We start from the raw sequence: 23,068 nt of genomic DNA on the forward strand, positions 1-23,068 counted from the left end.
ATCTATATGAATCTAAATGCAAATTTATATTGTCTCCAATATAGTCAATCACTACATCTTAATTTTAGCCATCTCACTTAGCTTATATGTAGCCTCTCAATCCCTAAGAAACCTGCCATCCAACATCTTCTATGCATTTAATTAATTCAATTGTAGTATACATGTGTAGTAACTTAGAATTGTTCACTCCTTACTCCCACGGGAAACAACTAGACTATAGTGCTAATGTGGAGTTCTTTTGCATTAGTCTAATAGTCTCTCTTCATTTCCACATTTACTCAGGTGAGCGCCTTATTCCCCCATCCCCTTGGTGAGCTTATTCCATCTACTTATAATACAGTTAGGTTATTTTCTCACATTATGTGTTCTTTCCTGGGGTATTTCAACCTCTTAAAGGATTTTTTAAAAATTACATACGTTAAGGTTACTCTCCATGCCATAAAGTTCTGTGGGTTTTTAACAAATGCTCAATGCTTAGTTACCATGTTCTCATACAGAAAAGTTTCACTGTTCTGAATAATTCCCTGTGCTTCTCGTATTCAGTTCCCTCCACTGATGAACCACTGACAGCCACTGATCTGTTTGCCTTCACTATAGATTTGGCTTTTCCAGAATGTCATGACAGTTGTTTTCTACAGAAGCATTTTGGAGTGGATATAATAATTTTTCAAGCATTAAAGGCATTATGAATATTAGGGAAAGAGAGTAGGTTTTTTTTAGTTTTGTTTTTGTTTTGTTTTGTTTGTTTCTTGTTAGATGAGTTCCATGGCAGGAGGAAATGACAGGCATCTCAAAAGGACAAGAACACAATGTGCTTAAATCTTTGTAGTTGACACAGAAAGGCTATGTTGGCTTAGGTATAGTTTCTAGGATCACCTTTTTTATGTTTTGTCTTGTTTGACTTTTTCTTTTTGTTTGTGACTCTCAGAAGTCTGAAAATTTTGTTCTATTGTTTTATATATTTAATGTTTCATTTTAAATAACCCTGATAACAATATAATCATCATTTTTTGGTCTATAAACTTCTTATTTCTGGAAATTTGTGACAATTTCTTTTAAACTTAGAGTTTAGAGATTGCACAAGAATGTTTTGATCTTAAAATTTTGAGTTGTTCTTCAGCTCAGGAATTTTCTTTTATTATTTTTTCTGATTATTGGTTCTCCTCAATCTTTTTCCCTTTATTTTTGTAATTTTTATATTTAAATATGGATTTTCTAAGTCTATTCACATCTCTTGTCTTTTCTTTCACTCATAATATTCAATTCTTTGCATTTCTGCTGAAAAATGTTAATGGTAAACATTACAATATCAATAATGAATGTAACAGCTCTATTAAGATTACTTCTTTTTATTCCTCACAACAACCCTATGAGATAAGCACATTTACTCTGCATTTTATAGATGGAATAACTACTAGCAATGGACAGAGCTAAGGTTTAGACCTAGGAGTCTGATTTCAAAGACTGGAGACACATAAGTATTCCACATCCTGTATTTTTGAGATAACTTTATTTCATCTTTTATATCACATATTTGGCTTCCAGAAATATTAATTCTCTACTTTAGTACTAGCTCTCTTTTTCCTGAAACCTTTTTTTTAATATCCCCCAATCCTTTATGTTCTCAAATTATCCATTTCAATTACTTATTGAACTTCCTTAAGATTTTTGATAGTTTCTTTCTTTTAAGACTTTATTTTTTAAAGCAATTTTAAGTTTATAATACAATGGAGAGGAAGGTACAGAGATTTCCCATATATCACCTTCTCCCACACATACCTGGTCTTCCCCATTATCAATATCACTCAACAGAATGGTACATTTTTGACCAAGTATAAACTTAGATTGACATATCACCATTCCCCAAAGTCCATAGTTCACCTAGGGTTCAGTTTTGATGTTATACATTCTGTAGATTTGGACAAAAGTTATATAATAACAAATAACCTTTGTAATATCATACGGAGAGAGTGTTTTTACCCCCATAAAAATCCTCTGTGCTCTGTCTATTCATTTCTCTCTCCACTAGCACCTACAAATGCTGATCTTTTTATTGTGTCTAAATTTTGCCTTATCCAGAATATCATATTGTTGAAATCACAGTGTGGATTTGAATCTTTTCAGATTGACTTCTTTTAATGGTAATTTGCATTTAAAATTCCTCCGTGTCTTTTCATGGGTTTATACTCATATCACCCCCCCTCCTTTTTATGGCACTGAATAATATTCCATTGTCTGGATGTACCAGAATTTATCCATTTACCCACAGAAAGACATCTTGGTTTATTCCACATTTTGGCAGTTATGAATAAAGCTGCTATAAGCATCCATGTTCAGATTTTTATGTGACCATACATTTTTAACTTATTTTAATAAATACCCAGGAGTGTAATTGCTGGATTGTGAGAGCATGTTCACTTTTGTAATAAACTGCCAAACTGTCTTGCAAAGTAACAGTATTACTTTACATTCTCACCAGGTAATGAGTTAGAGTTCCTATTGCTCCACATACTTACCATCACTTGGTGTTGTCAGTGTTGTGGATTTTAGCCATCCTGTAGTAGGATCTCACTATTCTGTTAATTTGCATTTCTCTGATGACATATCACTTCATATATGTATTTGCCATCTGACTATCTTCTTTGGTGAACTATCAAGGTCATTGGCATTTTTTAATTGGGTTCTTTATTGTTGAGTTTTAAGAATTCTTTGTATAATTTGGATAACAGTCCTTTATCAAAAGTATCTTCTGCAAATAATGTTCTCCCAATGTGGGCCTGTCTTCTAATTTTACAGAGCGAGTGTTTTTAGTTTTAATGAATTCTTGCTTAGCAACTTATTAGTTTCATGGATTTTGTCTTTGGTGTTGTGTCTAAGAAGGTATTACCATACCCTAAGCTCATTTAGGATTTTTCCTGTTAGCTTTGAGGAGATTTTTAGTTTTACATTTTACATATAGGGGTCTGTAAGTCATTTGGAATTAATTTTTGTGATGGGTGTAAGGTCTGTGTCTTGGTTCATTTCTTTTCATATGGATGTCCAATTTGTTCCAGCATCATTTGTTGAAGAGACTTTTTGCTTGATTATGTTCTTTGGTAAAAGATCAGCTCACTCTGTTTGTGGAAATCTACCTCAAGAGTCTGTTCTGTCCCGTTTAGCTATTTGTCTATTCTTTCATCAATACCACCTTGTCTTGATTACTATAGCTTTATAGTAAGTCTTTAAGTCAGATAACATCAGTCCTCCAACTTTATTCTCCTTTAATATTGTGTTAATTTTTCTAAGTCTTTTTTATGAACTTTAGAGATATATTTGTTAGTATCCACAGAACAACTTGCTGGGATTTTGATAGGGGTTGCATTGAATTTATAGGTCAAGTTGGGAAGAAAGGACATCTTGACAATATTGAGTCTTATCCATGAACATGGAATATATCCCAATTTATTTAGTCCTTTGATTTCATTCATTGGAGTAATGTAGTTTTCCTCATGTAGATCTCGTTTGTTTTTTGTTAGACTTTTTTTTGAGGGGGGGCACAGTGCTAATGTAGACGGCATTATGTTTTTAATTTCAAATCCCACTTTGTTGTGGTATATAAGAAAGCAGTAGACTTTTGTATGTTAACCTCATAACCTGCAACGATGCTTTAATCATCTGTTTTTTTTTCCAGGATGTTTTGTGTTGTTTTTGTTTGTCTTTTAATTGGTTCAGATTTTCCACATGGACAATCATGTCATCTATGAACAAAAATCGTTTAATATCTTCCTTCCAATCTGTATTACCTTTTATTTACTTTTATTGCCTTATTGAAAGGCACAGACTTACAGTACAGTGTTAAAAGGAATGGTGAGAGTCAACATTCTTGCCTAAGATACACGATCATAGTGGAAAAACTGAGTTTCCATAATATTTCCTACACATTTTTGTAGATGTTCTTTATCAAGTTGAAGTTCCCCTATATTCCTAGTATGCTGAAAGTTTTTATCATAAAGGGTGTTTATTTTTAATATAATATTTTTATAATTTTTAATATAATAATATGATTTTTGTTTTTTGTCTATTCATGTGATGGGTTATATTACTTTGTTTTCAAATGTTGAACCATCTTTGCAACAGGATCCTTTGATGTGATGTTTTAAATTTATTTTTAAAACTATGGTAAAATACATAAAACATAAAATTTATCTTAACAGTCTTCAAGTGTACAGTTCAGTGACACTTAGTACGTTCACATTATCGTGCAGCCATCACCATCAACCATCTAAGAATTAATGTCGGATAACTGAAACTCTCTAAGTATTAAAAAGAATCCCCTTTTAATCCTTCCCCAACCCTTGGTAGCCAGTATTTTACTTTCTGTCTCTATAGGTTTGACTACTTTAATGCCTCAAATAAGTGGAATCAGACAGTATTTGTCCTTTTGTGATTGGCCTATTTCATTTAGTATGATGTCTTCAAGGTTTATCTGTGTTGTAGGATGTCTCACATGCCCTTCCTTCATAGGGCAAATAATATTTCATGATATGTGTGACCACATTTTAATTATCCATTCATCTGCTAATGGGCACTTGGGTTTTCTTCAGTACTTTGGCTATTGTGAATAATGCTGCCATGCACATAGATGCACAAATATTTCTCTTCAAGTTCTTGATTCCAAGGTATATACCTTTCCAAATATACCTAGAAGAAGAATTGCTAGATAATACTCTAGTTACATTTTTAGTCTTTGAGGAATTGCCTTGCTGTCATCCATAGTGTCTGCACCATTTCACATTATCAACAACAGTCCACAAGGGTTTGTTTTTCCACATCCTTACCAACATTAGTTACTTTCTTTCTTTTTTTAATACTGCCGTTCTAATCGCTGTGAGGTCATCTTGGTGTTATTTTGATTGCTCACTTTAGTATCCAACTAAGCTAATGAGTTCTCTTCAATGGTAAGTGATTTTTCCTTGTACTCTCTGGACCCATACCAGCTCATATAGAGAGACAACCCGTTCTTGTAAATTGCAGTGTGAATAATGATCCATAAAAACTCCTACAAGGTCTACTCAATGCCCTCCTGGGACATGGGGAAGATACATTCAACTTCCACTGGCAGCTCCCTTTTTCCCTTAACACCACTGGTTGTCTCTCCTCACAGTTAGGCCTCTTCAGCATGGAACCAGGAGAGTGATTAAGTTATTAGTGTGTAATCAAAATGTAATTTCTTCAAAATTTTCACAGGTTATACTTCTAAAATGCTTATAGGTTGAGGTTTTGTTTGTGATAACCTGTATTTCTCTTACTTGCTCGAAACAACCACTATTATACCCATTGTTTGACAGTGTTCTGGAAGTTCAAGGCAGTGTAAGAATAACATAAAAAGACAAAAGAATACATATTAACAAGGATCAAATAAAACCCATGTAATAGGACAATATGATTGTCTAATTTTAAACACTAATACTAAATATTGAAAAAATTAGTACACCTACTCAGAGTCCAGCACATTAGCCAAGGACAATATAATTATATTAAAAAAAACATAGTTTTGCCAATTTTTAATTTATTTCATGTTTGCTGTTGTTGGAGTGTGTCCTTTCATTCTGTATTGTATCTTTTAATTAATTTTTTATCTTCATTTTCTGTCTCATTCCTCTTTCCTTCCAGGCAACCACTCTAATATGTATGCTTGGCTATATGTATTTTTATAATATATGTCCTAGTATGTCATAACTTTCATTCTGTTTATTACTCTTTCCCTTTCAATCTGTATCTTAAATATCCATCTTTGTTTGGATATATGCATCCAGTTAATTATCTCCTACTGCTGCAAACACTCTGTGAGGTGTCCTCATCGTATTTTGCCAGTTCACCCTGCCATTACCTGATTTGCACAGTCTGAGCATCTCCTTACATGCCATTTGATCTTTAAAGTTTCTTCTTACATAAATTGTAAATATCTCTTACATATTTTTTTCTACTCTGTCATTTTTCCTATTGACTTTTCGGGGCTATTTTTATAATTTAGTTTTTAGTCTTTAACCTATTTATATTTCTATTATTGTTCTTATGGTAAGGCTTACTGCCATTATTACTCTTTTTTTTTTTTTAATTTTACATTTGATTTGTGTTTCTAGGATGGTTTTGGCCTTTAAGTTTAAAAAAAATGCTTGTGCTTATTTATCCCCATTAATTTCTTCCTCTTAATTAGACAAGACCTTTATCATGCTATGATGACAATGTTATCTCTGTCCTGTCTACCATTTTCCTTTTCACTGTCATAAGAATGGAAAATGTTAATATTTTCTATATTTTTGACTCTAGAGTATTTGTGATAACTTTCTGTTTTCTTTGGTCTCAACTTTTGTATTTGAAGACAGCCCTTGCTTTCTATCTTTTGCACGATTCCCTTGGATTTCTTTTCTTATTTTAACACATACTCCAATATTTTCTTATTTTACATATGGTTTCTTTTTATGTCCAAATTGAGGTCTTGTATGTCTGATGACAATATTTTTATATTTTCGTATTTGACAGTTTGGCTGGATATAAAACTCAAGGTTCAAGATCATTTCATTCAGTACTTGCAGTTATTAGTTTATTATTCACTTATATCCAAGGTTACTATGAGTCAGTCTGATTTCCATGTAATTATTGACCTTTTATGTTTCTGGAAACTTTCTGCATTTTTTCTTTCATATTTTTAAGTTTACCATACACACGTAAGTGCATTTGTCTTCCTTTTCTATCTTGTTTGACACCTCATGATCCCTTTCAGTCTTCTCTAACTTCTGAAGTATTATCTGTATTATTTTTATATGTTTCTGTTTACCCTGTTATTTCTTAATCTTTATAGAACTCCTTTTATCTATATATGACCTTTCTATTTTTATCCTTAAAATATTCTTTAGATTTTTTTTTTTTAAATTCCTATTCTTCATTTTGCTGCTGACTTCTCTGAGTTTCACAATTGAATCTTTCTACTCACTTATTAATTCTTCAGTTGTAACCATCCTGCTACTTTCTACACCTATTTGCTCTTTATGTACATATTATATTTGTCATATGCAATATTTCTAGTTATTTTTATTATTACCAGTTTTATATTGCCATATCTTTGCTTCTCAGGTGTATGTATTAAGTCTTTTATTTTTATTTTTTAATATGTTTTTGTTTTTACTTAAAATGTAGATAGTTGATATATTGTATAATATTAGTTTCATGAATAAAATATAGTGCACAGTTTAGTGATTGAACACTTCCATACAGTACCCAGCACTACAACTCTGCTTTTGTCTGTTTTTAAAATTCTGTGATAGGTATTATATTGTTCAGCTTATCATCATCTTTTAATAGATATTTGGCCTCTTAGAACTTTGGCCTATGAAGTCATGCATCCGTAGTGATGCTAGTTGTTGTCTCTGGTTATTTAGGAAAAGGAAGAAGGCAAGTTCTTTGCTGTATTCCACTCACCATTGTAAAACACATTGTCATATATCTAAATAAATGTTATGATAAGTCTGTAACTTATTAAAAAGACTAAAATTTCAATAAGTGGCATAGAGTCCCGAACAAGTCAAAAAATAAATGATGCCTCAGGGTAAAACAATTCAGTATTTCAGTTATTCATGAAATTACTCTAAGGTTCATTTGGGAGAATGAATGACTGAGAAAAACAAAAGAAAAAAATAAGAATGAAAATGTGACCTATTATAATGTAACATTAAGACTTAATAGGCTCAAGTGTAGAAATTTTACCTTCCTTTATGTCTTTACTCTCTTATACTCATAATGTTTATACCTTAACTCTTTCCTTTACATACATTGAGAACCATATTACACAGTGTTTTAATTTTTCTCAACCATCAAAAATTATCTATCTTCTATCTATCAACTATCTGTCTGTCTATCTATCTATCTATCTATCTATCTATCTATCTATCCTTTAAGAAAAAGTCCTAAATCAGTACAGCTTTGATTTGATACAGCATTGATATGAATTCAATGTCATTGCCTTCAAGAATTAACTCATCTTTCTGGGCTTGTAATACAGAACAAGCAACACCCGGCCTCATTTGAGCCCTGTAGATGAGGATAAGAAAAGATTACTGCATTTACTCATTTTGGCTGTGTATTTTTTGTTTTGATTTGTTGTTGTCGTTGTTTGTTTGTTTGTTTTGACTATTCTTGACAGTCTAAGATTCATTCTTTTATCATTTCTTTTATGCTTAAAGAAATTCTTTTAGCTATTCATTTAAGATGTGTCTACTGGTGACAAATTCTTAATTTTCCTTCATTTGATAAAGTCTTGGGAAGAAGGGTCTTGGGGCCCCTGGGACCTGATGTGGGTGGAAGTCTAGGGTCTCTGCTCAGCCTTTGCTGTTGGTGGTATGGGGGTACAGTATAAATCTTCTATGATGTCTGGCTGTTAGAGAACAGTCATTATCAAAATGTTTTCTTTCTTGCTAGACTTTCTTTTTCCTGGCCCTTTGCCTAGAGACAGTAATCTCTGCCTGTTGGATTTTCATGTTGCCAGATTCTCATATTCATTTGGCAATGTGTGATACAAAAGAAACCTTAGGAAACTCACCATCTTATGATTCCTTCAGTCCTGAAATTCCCAGGTAATCTGTTTTCTCTCCACTTTTCATAATCTTCTTGTGTTTATATGAAACTATCTATAACGTTCAGGGATTTTATTTGTTATTATGGGGAGGAGGGATATGGAAAACAAATCTGTTCAAATCTTTCCAGAAAAAGAAAATATGGTAACTTAGTAAGTATGATGTTGATGGAGCAATTGAGAGATTAGAGACTGATACAGAAACTCCAGAAATAGATTCAAAATATGAAAAAGGGTTCAGTGGATAGAAAGTTGTTGATCCATGGGTTTTAAAAAAATTGGCTGCTCTTTAGGGAAAATTTATATATTCATCTCAAACCTCTGAAACTGACATTCTAAATGATATACCTTATTAATTTGTATATTGAAGCGACTCTTATTTTAGTATTTCTTGCTAATTTTCTTTTCATGACACAAAAGGGAAATATTGACATAAAGTATGAAGTCAAATACATTGCTGTAACAAATATACAATATATAGATAAAGAGTCAATATGTGTAATACGTGTAATATCAGTTTAAAGTTGGATACAAGGTTAAATAATAAGAGAGTATTCCTTCAATTCATGTAATTTAATCATTAGGGTATTAATGTCTATTTTTACTATTATTAGTGTGTCCAATCACTTTTGATCTGTTTATTGCCTTGGGTTTTGAATTTAACATCCATATGAATGAATGTAAGAGATAAATCTTTGGCCAGTGGCAAAGTCATGAGTTGAAAGCAAGAGATTTTTCATTTCTCAACTTAGAAAGAATTAAAATCAGAATATTAAGTAAATAAGTAAAGTAAAAATGTGTGTGGGATAAACATTTGATTGATATATAACTTCTTTTTTTTTTTTTTTTTTTTTATTTTTCTGAGGCGCCTGGGTGGCTCAGTCGGTTAAGCGTCCAACTTCGGCTCAGGTCATGATCTCACAGTTCGTGGGTTCAAGCCCTGCATTGGGCTCTATGCTGATAGCTCAGAGCCTGGAGTTTCAGATTCTGTGTCTTTCTGTCTCTCTGCCCATCTCCTGCTCATGATCTGTCTGTCTCTCAAAAATAAATAAACATTAAAAATTTTTAAAAGTATTCTGATATATATTAATATATATCGGAAAATAAATATATTAAATAATAAAATTTATATTGCCTTTTTGTAGTAAGTTATTTTTATGCCTCTCTCATATTAGATCTTTACCTCCACAGGTTAAACTCTCTTTTTTTCACCTTTTTATTCCTGGTATATACCATTATAGTACATGTGAACATCGAATGTTTGCTGAGCAAATGAATAAATGGACAGATAAGTCAATAAGTAAATCAACCTCCATTTTACATGAGGATAAGATTTCATGTTATATTTAAAGTGAAATAATAGTAAATATGTTAGAATGATATTCTCAAATAACCCACCATTAGGTTGATCCACAATTGGTTTTCAAAAGAACTCACCCTTGTTTTTATTTCTTCCTATATAAAATGATATTGGATTTATTTTCAAATATCCTTTTTTTATTAGAAGGTCAGTTGTAACATTTAAGAAATGGTTTTTATGTTATTGATTAAAGTGATCACACCACCTTCTATGATGGTATTTGTGGAAAACCCTTTGGGGGCTTGTCCTAGTTAATGAGTAACTCTAGAAACTTCAGAAGCTGATTAATAGGAAATATTAGCAAAGTGAATTAATTTTGTAAATTAAGACAGACTTTATCAATATCCATGGCTGTTATGTTGCTATGTGTCCAACAGCTCCCCTCTACTTTAATCTTTAATTTAACTAATCATTCCTTTGATTCCACATCACTAACTTTCAAAGATTAACCTTGGAAAAGGCTTCTCTTCTTTAGTCATCATAAAAGATACGAAATTCCATTAATTAGGTGTGAATTTCCCATCCTCTTCAAGGCTAAAGTTACATGAGTCTCTGAGTATAAAGATTTGTCGTTGTTTTTTTGGAAAAACTGTTCAAAGATCTATCTGGACACTGTTAGTTGCTTTTGCAAAGTTAATTTTGTATTAACTGATAGGTGGTTCCATTTTCTCTGTAATTCAACCGAGAAAGAACTGCTTGATTCTGTCTCCTCCCTCAGCAGAACAAGGTGTCAGCCATATTTATCAACATTAGTGCTGTAAAAGTACAACCCTATGAAAATATAACCCCTCTGGATCTTCTTTTTGCAAATATTTCTCTTTTTTCTTTAGCCCATACTTAAAAAAGCATACCTGTATATTATGTATCTCATAGCTATATGTTATGAATCTATTAGAACAGCTTGCTTGATTTTCAGTGCATCTTCCTGCTCCACAGTTTTGATTGCAAGCTTCGGACACAAAACATTGTCATTGTTGTTGTTGTTGTTGTTAATTTGTCATTAAATCAAAAAAGTGAACCCTGAGATAGTAATTATCGGGGGTAACCATAAGCATAATTATGTATGTATGGATGGATATGTGTGTATATATATGTATAATGCTATGTATAGTAAATGCATAGTTTATTTTTCTTTACTCTGTGTCCACCATGATGATTTATTAAAACAGGTAATTCTCAGGAGGAGCTAGGCCCAGAATAGCAAAGAACAATGAAAGCCAACCTTAAGCATTCAGAGGAGATACTTACATAAGCTTTCAGAAAATTAAATTTTCCTTTATAACTGAAGAATGTGTGAAGAGATAGTTGTACTTGACACTCACATAGTAATCATACTATAATAGAATTTTTTTAATAGCCAAAATAATAGAATAATAGTATTTTTGAAATCCTACAGATCTCAGAAATCATCACTTTGCCACCGTGGCTCACTTCATATTTCCTTTGTCATATCAGCAGGGATAGGGATTTCTCCCACATATTCCTCCTTTCATTTCTTTTTTTCCTCATTGCTTATATAAGTTATTTCATCTCTTTGAAGGGCGCAATGATCTAAATACTTACAGAATATGAATAGACATTTGGGTGAGCATCCCAAGCTAAAAGTCCAGGGCTTCTGTAAAATGTTCAGCTCCCATCAGATATCGAGGAGTTTGTGTGCAGACAAGGGAGAGATGGAATGGACTGAGGATACTTTTAAATAATGGTGTCTCTGAAAACACAAAACAGATTTATCAGTATGTCTGTTAGGAAACACTGTAGTGGATCAATGCCCCTCTGTTTGGATGAGGTAAAGGATATCATGGAAAGTGTCAGAATTTCAGTGTCTGTTTTCCCACCAGTTTTCACTAATCAAATTCTTCCATTCTAAACTTCGCTTTTTCTCTTCTTTTCTCTCTCATGCAAACTTGTTACCTTCAGACCGAGAAAGGATTGTCAAAAGTGTGGCAAGAAGGTGGGCAGGGCTCCGGCGATCGGTGGCAAAAGGCTGTCATCCTGCTAGGCAAGTTAAGGAATTTTGAAGTCATATTTCAAGGCATCAGAACAAGGGATCTGGGAGGAGGAGCTGCCATTGATGACATTGAATTTGAAAACTGCACGACTGGTGAGTTTCTGGAAATCGTTTCTATTTGGAACTGCTTTCGTCAGCCATTTCATCTTCTCATTTATAAGATGTTCTGCTGTTTATATATTTGGTACATCCATAAAAATCAATTGAAAGAGATCATTTCCTCATTGTTGAACTGACAGGGTAAGAGGGATACTTCTCCATCCCACAACTGCACACACTCTCGATTCCTTTCTTCCTTTCAGACCATGCCCTTTCCTTCATGTAGAAGTATTCTCCTTTGCATTTATTCTTCAACACGATTTAAAGTGTATGCCTAATATTTACGTACATTTATCCAAATTAATTTAAAGTGAACCAGGAAAACATTGTCAGAGAGCTGTCACTTAGCTGATATATGTGAAATAAATTCAACCAGGTGTAACTCAAGCAGAACTCGAGGTGAGAGCAAGGCTTTGGGTATTTAAAATGCTACTCTTAGCAAGTGAACAGCAACTTGAAAAATCTGGCTAACATTTATCACCCTTCCAAATGTGAAGTATAACTATACTTAGATTTTCTTTACAGAACTCCCCAGAGAATGTCAAAAACCATTATAAATTCACTTGCACAATTTCACAACTGGCAGCACTCTTTCTGAGAAGGCACTATTCCATCTGATTTCCAAAAAAGTGCCATGTGGTGAATACCACCAACAAGTTCTATACTGATTCACTTGGAGGCAGCCTCCTGGGACTGAGAGCTAAACTTGAGTACTGTTTAATTTTATTATTGCTCTCAAGTTAAAGCATCGTGTCACTGAGGCAGGTCAAAAATGTGATTCAGTATTTGGTGATACAATAGCATCTGCTCTTTTCATGAGCAACGCTGCTTCAAAGATCCCAGGTGATCTAAGGAGCACAGAGGGCCAGGCGTCCATGTCAAGAAGGGGCTGGGATTTGGGCTCAGAGATGTTTGGAACAGGGCTGCTGGACAACAGAGAATGAGGTCTGAACATTTAATCATGAAAATGTATCTTAGAAGATCCCTGCTTATTCTAGAATAACGTGGTTCCTCCGTTCTTTGCCAATCACCTTCCTAGTAACTTGCTAAATTTCTCTTTTAGTTAGTTCTTGATTCTGGCAACTTCAAAAGAAATTTTCAAAACGCTTTTAAGATTTTAGAAAGAAAGAAGTTTTATTAAACAGGAGAGATTCCTTTCCTCCCAAGGGAAGCAGAATGATTATTGGATGGGTTAATTCAGGACAGAAGAAATCCGAGTTATTATTCCAGTTTTGCCAGTTTCATGAAGTCTGCACTGTTGTGTTTTTCCCCTTTCTTGTAAAGTCCTGGGAGAATTTACATGATTGTAATTAATTTTGTTCTACTCAATCTAATGCTGAGCTTACTGAGAAATATTCTAATATCGTATGTTTAGTGATCAACTTCTTTTAGGTCTATAATTCTTTCTATGTCATCAAAATAAAGAGGCCAGTGGTGACCAATTGTATTTAAATATAGTCACTTGTATATCAAAGATTTTTTAGGACAAAGTAGTCATTGCTTTATTGAAAACATTTAAAGCCCCATCTGCTACAGATAACGAAGGCTTTCAAATTATGTTTTAGTTAAGATAGAAGAAAAAGGCATTAGAGGAAAGTTTGAAAGAATATTTTTGGATCTAAAAGACTATGATTATTTTGTCCACATAGGTTTAAATTATATGCCAGGAAAATATCAGTTACTCAGAATATGTTCCCCTAAACTGCTTGGCAGTATCCCCAATTTAGTAGAGCATAGCATTTAACTAAACACCTAAAGCTCAGGCACTACCGTTACGAGTAAGGAGACTTGAGTCAAACTGTTTGTGATCAGCTTCGCCACTGACAAGTTTGTGTGACTTTCTTTATTTTACTTTTCCTCTGTTTCCTTATCAATAAAATGGAGATGATAATGATACTACTTCCATCATAAAAGTCTGGAAATATTAAATACGTTCATATATGTGCCAGGCTTGGGATAGTCTGGACACATGGTAAAATTTACATATCACATTTTATACTTACATACTTATAGTTACGTCGCCATCCTTATTCGGATGCTGGTTTATTGCCCTGCATGCAATAGGTAACCAGCTTCAAATCATATGCAAACACGTTGCCGTAAGTCTATCATGGAATTGTTGCTGTTTACCATTTGAAGTGAAGAACTTAAAACATTATCTCATATTTGTTTTTCTGCCACATACTGCCACTAACAAGAGAGCATATATGATATGCCATTTGCAGGAAATATCCATAAAGCTAGATGTGCAGAGACAGAAAGTAGGTTAGTAGTTGCTTGGGGCTGAAAGATAAAAGTGTAGGGAGTGACCGCTAATGAATATGGCATTTTTGGATAGGATGATGAAAATATTCTACATTTTTTTTCTTTTTTTATGTTTATTATTTTTGGGATAGAGTGAGTGAGCTTGCATGCACTCAAGTGGGAGAGGGGCAGAGAGAGGAGGGGACAGAGGACCCAAAGCAGGCTCCACACTGACAGCAGCCACCACAGTGTGGGGCTCAAACTCATGCACCAAACCCGTGACCTGAGCCGAAGTTGGAGCTTCAACCAAATGAGCCCCCATTTGCCCCAATATTCGACATTTTTATGGTAATATTTGCACAACTTCATGAATATACTAAAGCTATTAAATTGTAAACTTAATATAGGTGACCTTAATGACATGTAAATTCTAAAATATAATTCAATGAGGTTTTTAAAAAAATATATTAAACAGGAGAGTTATGGGAACACGGTGGTAGTTGTGATGGCAGAGTAGTTTTTGGATTTTCCCGAGTTCGCACATCAAAACATAGCACCTAGTCAATGAGTCACGGAAAACCTAGGCAACAAAATTAAGTGAAAATGCATCCCTATGCCCATCCCTATATGCAAGCAAATAGGGACAAACCACCAACAACCACAAGAGCTGTGTAGTGTTTATGCCTGTGAGGGAGAAGAGGAGGAGCCAATGGCTATCCCCTGGAAAATGCAGTCATGTGGTTTGAGAATGCCAGCTGCAACTGCCAGGGATTCAGTCGCTTATAGAATGAGGGGGTCCGAGCGCTCTGTCTATGGTAGACTCTAGCTTTGGAGCAGCTGACTACATGAACTCTCAAACTGGAGCCACCGTGAGTCTCTTCCGTTCTAGCAGTTCACATCCAAAAACCCAGCCAAGCACGTCGTGAGCAGACATGGCACTGAGTCGACTAAGGATAAATGAAGGGAAGAGAATACCCATATTAAAGTGGGGAAGGGGGACAAGCTAGAAAAAATCTCAGAAAGCCAGGCACCATATGTTCTTATAGATTTATATATATTCTATAGACTTAAAATCTTTTTCAGGGGTTTAGCAATAATCCTCTAACTTTGGCTCTGTCGTTATAGAGCTTCAGTTTTCTCGTTTGCAAAATGACAGGATCATGATAGACTCTGAGATTTCTCTGGGACCATCTGACAACTCTGGAATCTATGCATATTTTTAAAGTTTCAGAATAATGGAGAACACAGTTTAAAGTTGATTAAAGTGGGTGTGGAAGAAGTTAGAGGACATATATGCTTTATATGTATATTTATATTTTTATATTGATATTTGTATTTCATGATTATCTACTTTACCTGCAAATAAGAAAGCTATTTGAGCTTCATAGTTATTTTTTACTTTCTATTCAAAAACTTACAACTCAATTTATTAGATAATATTTAGTACATGGCCCACATAAAGCTATATGTATTTTTTTTTATTTCTTTGCATTCCGAATACATCATGGCACTATCTTCAATTTACTATCAAATCTATTATGTTTTTTCTAAAAAGAAAAATATAGCAAAAGCATAGGCATGGGCATAGTCTTTGGTCTGTCCAGGGACACATTAAGAAGCGTATCTCTTTTTTGAATGAGTTAACAAAGAAGCGAATAGCTTATTCATAGAAAAATAAGTGACAGATTATGAACTTGATATCTCCTCTTTTTAAATCAAGTTGATTTAAAATGTTTTCTTAAGGGGCGCCTGGGTGGCTTAGTCGGTTAAGCGTCCGACTTTCACTTAGGTCATGATCTCGCGGTTCGTGGGTTCGAGCCCCACGTCGGGCTCTGTGCTGACTGCCAGCTCAGAGCCTGGAGCCTGTTTCAGAGTCTGTGTCTCCCTCTCTCTCTGACCCTCCCCTGCTCATGCTGTCTCTCTCTCTCTCTCTCTCTCTCTCTCTCTCTCTCCTAGAAATAAATAAAACATTAAAAAAATTTAAAAAAAATAAAATGTTTTTTTAAATAAAAATCTTATAAAATAAAACTACCATTCTATAGAAGAGAGAAGTAGGAATGAAATATATATAGACAGAAAAGAAATACCCTGTTGTAATTATAAAAGTGTCAATTCTAAATTTAAACCGTTACTCAGTTTTCAATCAGAATATTATCTATTAAATATAATCATTTAGCGGATATTTACTGAGTTTACCATGAATACTAAGTAATATTTATGTCGGATCTTGGGAACTCCATTCTACAAAACCTCTAGGTGCAAATTGAGGTTTCTCTCTTGCTCTCTGCTCTCTGGTTTGGGGCACATCACATGATCTTCCTTTGTCTCATTGTTCTCAGCTCTAAAATAAACAGAATACTGCTTCCATCTCCTAGAGCTCTCTCAAGAGTAGATCATTCACTTGATGCAAAGTGCTTTCAAGAATGCATGAGATACTGTAAACACCTAATATTTATTAGCTAAAAGCACAAAGGAACAACAGCAGAAGACTTGATATTGTTTTAGGCAAAACGCTTTTTGCCTAATTGTTTCAGATCTGTTTCTGTTCTATGCACATGCTCAGCAAACATTTATTGATTGCCAGTGTTGCAGAAAACTGTGCAATGTACTGCGCACATCTCCTCACAACAGGGCTGTAATGCACATGTTACACAGCGTTTGGCTTTATAGATTTTCCATTTCCCCTCTCAGTGCCCCTTTCTTGACCGCCGGCATTTCCTCCCCTTCCCACGTGCCGCACGTGCCTTGTATTGCCTGGACTGCTCTGTGAATCATCTCCAAGAAACTCGTAAGCTTGGTACCTCAGCCTGGTACCTTAGCTTAGTGTGGAAGCCAATAACAGTATAAGATGTTGCCTTTTTCACTAAAACATCTAGATGATTCAACTGAATGATGACCAGATTTTAGTTCAGGGAAAAGGAAGGAATCATTTAGGGAATAGAAAATGTTTCCAGAAATCAATAAAACCTTCTAAGTAGATGGTAGCACAGTAGCTACTCTTTCTCTAAACTACAGAGCAAAACACATCATGCTCCCCAAATAATCCTCAATGTGAATGGAAGGAAATACCTTGAGAATAAAGTAAGAGAAGCCAGCATCATTATAATTTTAGATGTCTAGTGAATTATCTTCACACATAACCTGAAAAGGCTTTCTTTTTTATTATAACCACTTTCACACCTTTCATTTTTTCCCCTCAAAATCTGTATGCATGACTCCTAAGTGTCCTTTAAAAAGTAATTGATCTGGAGTGAAAAATAGTGGCTTGATGATAATGATTTCAGTGCAACATTACTCTGGATTCAAATTGAACTTGGGAGATCACAAAACAGTGATTGCTCTATATAAACTTCACGAATACATAAATGTATAAACAGAAGCCTGTAGAGGTTGACTTCAAAACTTAACCTTCTTCACTTAGTTGAGATGAAAAGCTATATTTCTGCTCAACATATGAGTACTTCAAGTGTTGCTTTTAGATCTCACACACTTTTCTTCTAAGTGTATGTTCATAGGAAGAAAAGAAAAAAAAAAAAAAAGAAAGCCATGATGGCAATGAGTAAAAAAATAATAATAATTAAACCTCTCACCCTAATGAAATAAGTAAAAGCCACCCACTCTTAATAAATAATGGATAGATGATTTGGAGCACTGTAGAATGTAAGGATGGATGGATGGATGGATGGATGGATGGATGGACGGACGGGCAGACAGGTGGATTAATAGAAACCATTTACTCAAATCTTGGTATATGTATGAAAATTCAAATCAGAGCAAGTTTCTGCTTCATTGAGTTACATTCTGGTGGCCGTTGTGGGTAATAAAGAAAGTAATATTGTGTATGAATACTGTGTCATGTGGTAATAGACGCTATGAATGATATAGGGAGAAAGTGAGGGAGAATTATTACCCTGATTAGAATGGGAAGAAACAGTCTCTTTGAAGGTTACGGTAGAGCAAGGTATTAAGTGAAATAAGAGGTAACCGTGCAAACATCTCAGGAAAGCGTTCCTCCCCCTGAGGACCCGCCAGGTGATTTTACTAGGAAGAAAGCACCTTGCTGGAGCAGAAAGAATAAAGGGTCCTACCTGCGACGACACAGGGAGAGCGAGGTGTTGTCGTCATCAGAAATGCTGCTCTGACCTGGGGATCGTCTGACAGTACAAGAGGTAAGCAAGCCGACTGGAGTCGGTCTCCCTAGGATTAAATTCTGTCTCTGCCGTTTACTGACCATGTAACCTTGAATAAATGCTTATCAGTTCTGTGCCTCAGTTTTTCATGGCGATGAAAATGAGACCAACTTTGTGGGATAATTGTGAGGATTTAGTAAATTAATACGTGCCAAGAGCTTTGAGCACAAACTCTTTGTGTTGACTACTCAATAAATGCTAACCATATGATTATTATCATAATCATCACAGTCATATGTAGTTTAATTTTCAGTAAAACTCTGGAAAATTGAGGTACCCAGAGGTTGCAGTAAGTCATACCAGCCAGGTTTATTTCTTTACTGATGCTTAACAGCATAAGACCTTAACTATAGTTAACCATAAGAGCTTAGAATAGTAGTAAAATCATACTAAATAGCACTAAAATTAACTTTGGGGTAAAAGCATTCACACAGTACCTGTCATATCTACTTTCTCAATAATTTCAAGTGCTTTTAAAATAAAATAGATGATATCAAACATATCAGTAGTTTTCCTAATAGGAATGTTTCAGTAATACTAGTTGAAGGATCTTAAAACATAGTAAAGCCTGTTTCTAAAGTTTTTCGTATCCAACCCATTCTCATTATTAGAGACTTAATTTATTTTGGATGAAAAAAAATCAATATGGAGAGGGAGGGAAAAGAAAGTAAACCTGATGTGCAAATCTTATAGAAACAAAACCTGGGGCGCCTGGGTGGCTTAGTCGGTTAAGCGTCCGACTTTCGCTTAGGTCATGATCTCGCGGTTCGTGGGTTCGAGCCCCGCATCGGGCTCTGTGCTGACTGCCAGCTCGGAGCCTGGAGCCTTTTACAGTCTGTGACTCCCTCTCTCTCTGACCCTCCCCTGCTCACGCTGTCTCTCTCTCTCTCTCTCCTAGAAATAAATAAAACATTAAAAAAAAAAAAAAGAAACAAAACCTCTTTCAGTTCACAGCAATTCTTTAATTATATATGCCGATTTTTATTTTAGGTTTCCTTATAACTGCATCATATCTTCTATGTCTAAAGCTACAATTTTCTGCCAGGAATTAACATAAATTTGTTAAATATACTCTTTTGGTGGGGGCAAGGGTGGACCGCTAATCCCATGCTCTTTTTAAAATTTTAATTTAATGGAACAGAATTGAGAACTCAGAAGTGGACCCAAAAGTATACAGCCAACTGATCTTTGACAAAGCAGGGAAGAATATCCAATGGAAAAAAGACAGCCTTTTTAACAGATGGTGTTGGGAGAACTGGACAGCAACATGCAGAAGAATGAAACTAGATCATTTTCTCACACCATGCACAAAAATAAACTCAACATGGATAAAGGACCTGAACGTGAGACAGGAAACTATCAACACCCTAGAGGAGAAAGCAGGAAACAACCTCCTTGACCTCCACCGCAGCAACTTCTTACTTGACACATCCCCAAAAGCAAGGGAATCAAGAGCAAAAATAAATTGTTGGGACCTCATCAAGATTAAAAGCTTCTGCACAGCCAAGGAAACAACCCAGAAAATTAATAGGCAACCAACAGAATGGGAAAAGATAGTTGCAAATGACATATCAGATAAAGGGTTAATATCCAGAATCTATAAGGAACTCACCAAACTACATGCCCGAAAAACAAACAACCCAGTGAAGAAATGGGCAGAAGACATGAACAGACACTTCTCCAAAGAGGACATCCAGATGGCCAACAGACACATGAAACGATGCTCAGCATCGCTCCTCATCAGGGAAATACAAATCAAAACCACACTGAGATACCACCTCACGGCAGTCAGAGTGGCTAAAATGAGCACATCAGAGAACTCTAGATGCTGGCGAGGATGTGGAGAAACGGGCACCCTCCTACACTGTTGGTGGGAATGTAAACAGGTACAGCCCCTCTGGAAAACAGTGTGGAGGTTCCTCAGGAAACTAACAACAGAACTCCCCTATGACCCAGCAATAGCACTGCTAGGAATTTACCCAAAGGATACAGAAATGCTGAGGCATAGGAGCACATGTACCCCAATGTTCATAGCAGCACTCTCCACAATAGCTAAAACATGGAAAGAGCCTAAGTGTCCATCAACAGACGAATGGATCAAGAAGATGTGGTTTATCTATACCATGGAATACTACATGGCAATGAGAAACAATGAAATCTGGCCATGTGTAGCAACATGGATGGACCTTGAGGGTGTTATGCTGAGCGAAATAAGTCAGGCAGAGAAGGACAAATATCATATGTGTGCACGTATAGGAGGACTAGGAGGAACTTAACAGAGGACCAATCGGGAGAAGAAGGGGGGAAATGGTGGGGGAAAGGGAGAGAGGCAAACCATGAGAGACTCTTGAATGCTGACAAAAACTGAGGACTGATGGATGTGGGGGGGAGGGGGGATGGGCATGGAGGAGGGCACTTGTGGGGATGAGCACTGGGTGTTATGTGGAAACTAATTTGACAATAAACTATTTGTTAAATAAATAAATAAATAAATAAATAAATATGCCACACCTGCCAAAAAATAAAATAAAATAAAATAAAATGAAAACCCTTGGCATTAAAAACAATAAAAGATAAAATATTAAAAAAAATTTTTAATTTAAACCTAATTAACATACAGAGTTATATTAATTTCAGGTGTACAACATAATGATTCAATGATTCTGTACATTTTTCTATGTTCATTAATACAAGTATCCTTTCATCCTCTTTACCTGTTTCACCCATCTCCCTCCCTTCCTCCTCTCTGACCACCACCAGTTTGTTCTCTCTCTATTTAAAAGCCTGTTTTGTTGTTGTGGTTGGTTTTTTGTCTCTTCTTTTTCTTTGTTCATTTGTTTTGTTTTATAAATACCACATATGAGTAAAATCATATGGTATTTGTCTTTCTTTGACTGACTTATTTTACTTAGCATTATGCTTTCTAGGCCCATCTATGTGGATGCCAATGGAAAGATCTCATTCTTTTTTTATGACTAATATTCTAACACATGCATATGTGTGTGTATGTGTGTAAGTATCTTTGTGTGTGTATACCACATCTCCTTTAGCCATTCTTCTATAGATGACTTGGGTTGCTTCCATGTCCTGGTTATTGTAAATAATAAACAATAAGCATAAGAGTGCATTTTTTTTTCAAATTAGTGTTTTCATTTCCTCTGGGTAAATACCCCAAATATGTTGAATATACTCTTTATATCAGAGCCAATCATATCTTTAAACCTGGTACTTCAAATTAAACTTTATCTGTTGGCTAGGTAAAATTTCCAATGTCTCTTAAATGGAAAAAATAGCCTTATTTGAAATAAATACTGCACATTCCTGTTAATATCCAACAAAAAATGTTGGGAGTGCCTGAGTGGCTCAGGTCATGATCCCACGGTTCATCAGTTCGAGCCCCACTTGAGGCTTTCTGCTGACAATGCGGAGCTTGCTTGGGATTCTTTTGCTCTGCCTCTCTCTCTGCACCTCCTGTTCTCTCTCTGTCTCTCTCTCTGTCTCTTTCTCTTTCTCAAGAAATAAGTAAACTTAAAAAAATGTGACAGTCATGTTTTAAGATATTTTGTCATAATTTATATCCTGTTTATATTTCCTCTTCCAGCTTAAATTATCAGTATTAGTAACATGGCCATATATAAATGCATATTTTATTAAATATATATCACATAATGTATAAAGTAATCTTTTTGATTTTTCAGTCAAGTAAAGATATTGATTTTTATTGACTCAAAAATTTTGATTCTTTGTCAAAAGGGAAAATGTTGACTTACAAACAATTACTATAGATTTTTTAAACCTATCGTCATTTGTTGTAGAGATTATTTACTGCTTGCAAAATACCCATTTCTTCCCATGTTTCCCAGACCCCTCTGGGACAGTGGATTTTTGTGAAAAGCTCTGGCCAATGTACTCTCAGTAGGTAACATGTCGCTTCTAGGAAGAAGCATTTACAAGCTGGTAGACAACCCTCTGGGTCTCCCTTCTGACACTGTGGTAAAGGAGGCCTTATTTTCCAGTTGTTTTGTCTATATCTGCCTGGTCCCAGAGGAAAGTCCTTCTGACCTTTTTTTAAAGATATGTATAGTAAGTGACCCTCCAAAAATGGCAGTTTTGAGATTTGGGAGTTATTTTTTGGGTGTCATATAACCTGGTCTTACCTAACACACCATGCAATTTCCTGTATTCCATTGGGGAATGCTTTTATAGCTTGAGCTATCATAGAATTACACTATATGTATATAGGGTTGCATTGATTATGGGTTGTGCGACATTGTAACCTTGGAAGCAGATACGTGTTTGTCTTTGAGGTTACATCCTGAGGACTGTGGTTGCTTGAGTAATGAACAAAAAGAAATCACAACCAAGCTATCATACTTTGCAGGTTTTCTCATACTGAAGATGTAAAAGAGAAGGATGCTTACCTTTCCAATTCTAATATTCTAAATATGTTAAGAAAGAGCTTTCAGCAACCCTGGCTCTAGCCTTGTGGGGAAAGTAGTCAGGAGAATAAAAAAAAAGTTGACACTAAAACAAATTCAGAACCAAGAGGTGGAGAG

At 35.0% G+C, this 23,068-nt stretch overlaps 1 protein-coding gene across 1 annotated transcript in view; it reads left to right on the forward strand.

The window, feature by feature from the left end:
• MALRD1 (MAM and LDL receptor class A domain containing 1) overlaps positions 1–23,068 on the forward strand; it is an 800,662-nt gene that overhangs the window by 507,916 nt on the left and 269,678 nt on the right. Inside the window, 1 exon segment of the mRNA XM_039216734.1 lies at positions 11,889–12,072. Within this exon segment, the coding sequence (XP_039072665.1) occupies positions 11,889–12,072 (184 nt within the window).

This window comes from Hyaena hyaena, unplaced genomic scaffold (genome assembly GCF_003009895.1).
Source record: "Hyaena hyaena isolate Hyena2069 unplaced genomic scaffold, ASM300989v1 scaffold_656, whole genome shotgun sequence".
Lineage (NCBI taxonomy): Eukaryota > Metazoa > Chordata > Mammalia > Carnivora > Hyaenidae > Hyaena > Hyaena hyaena.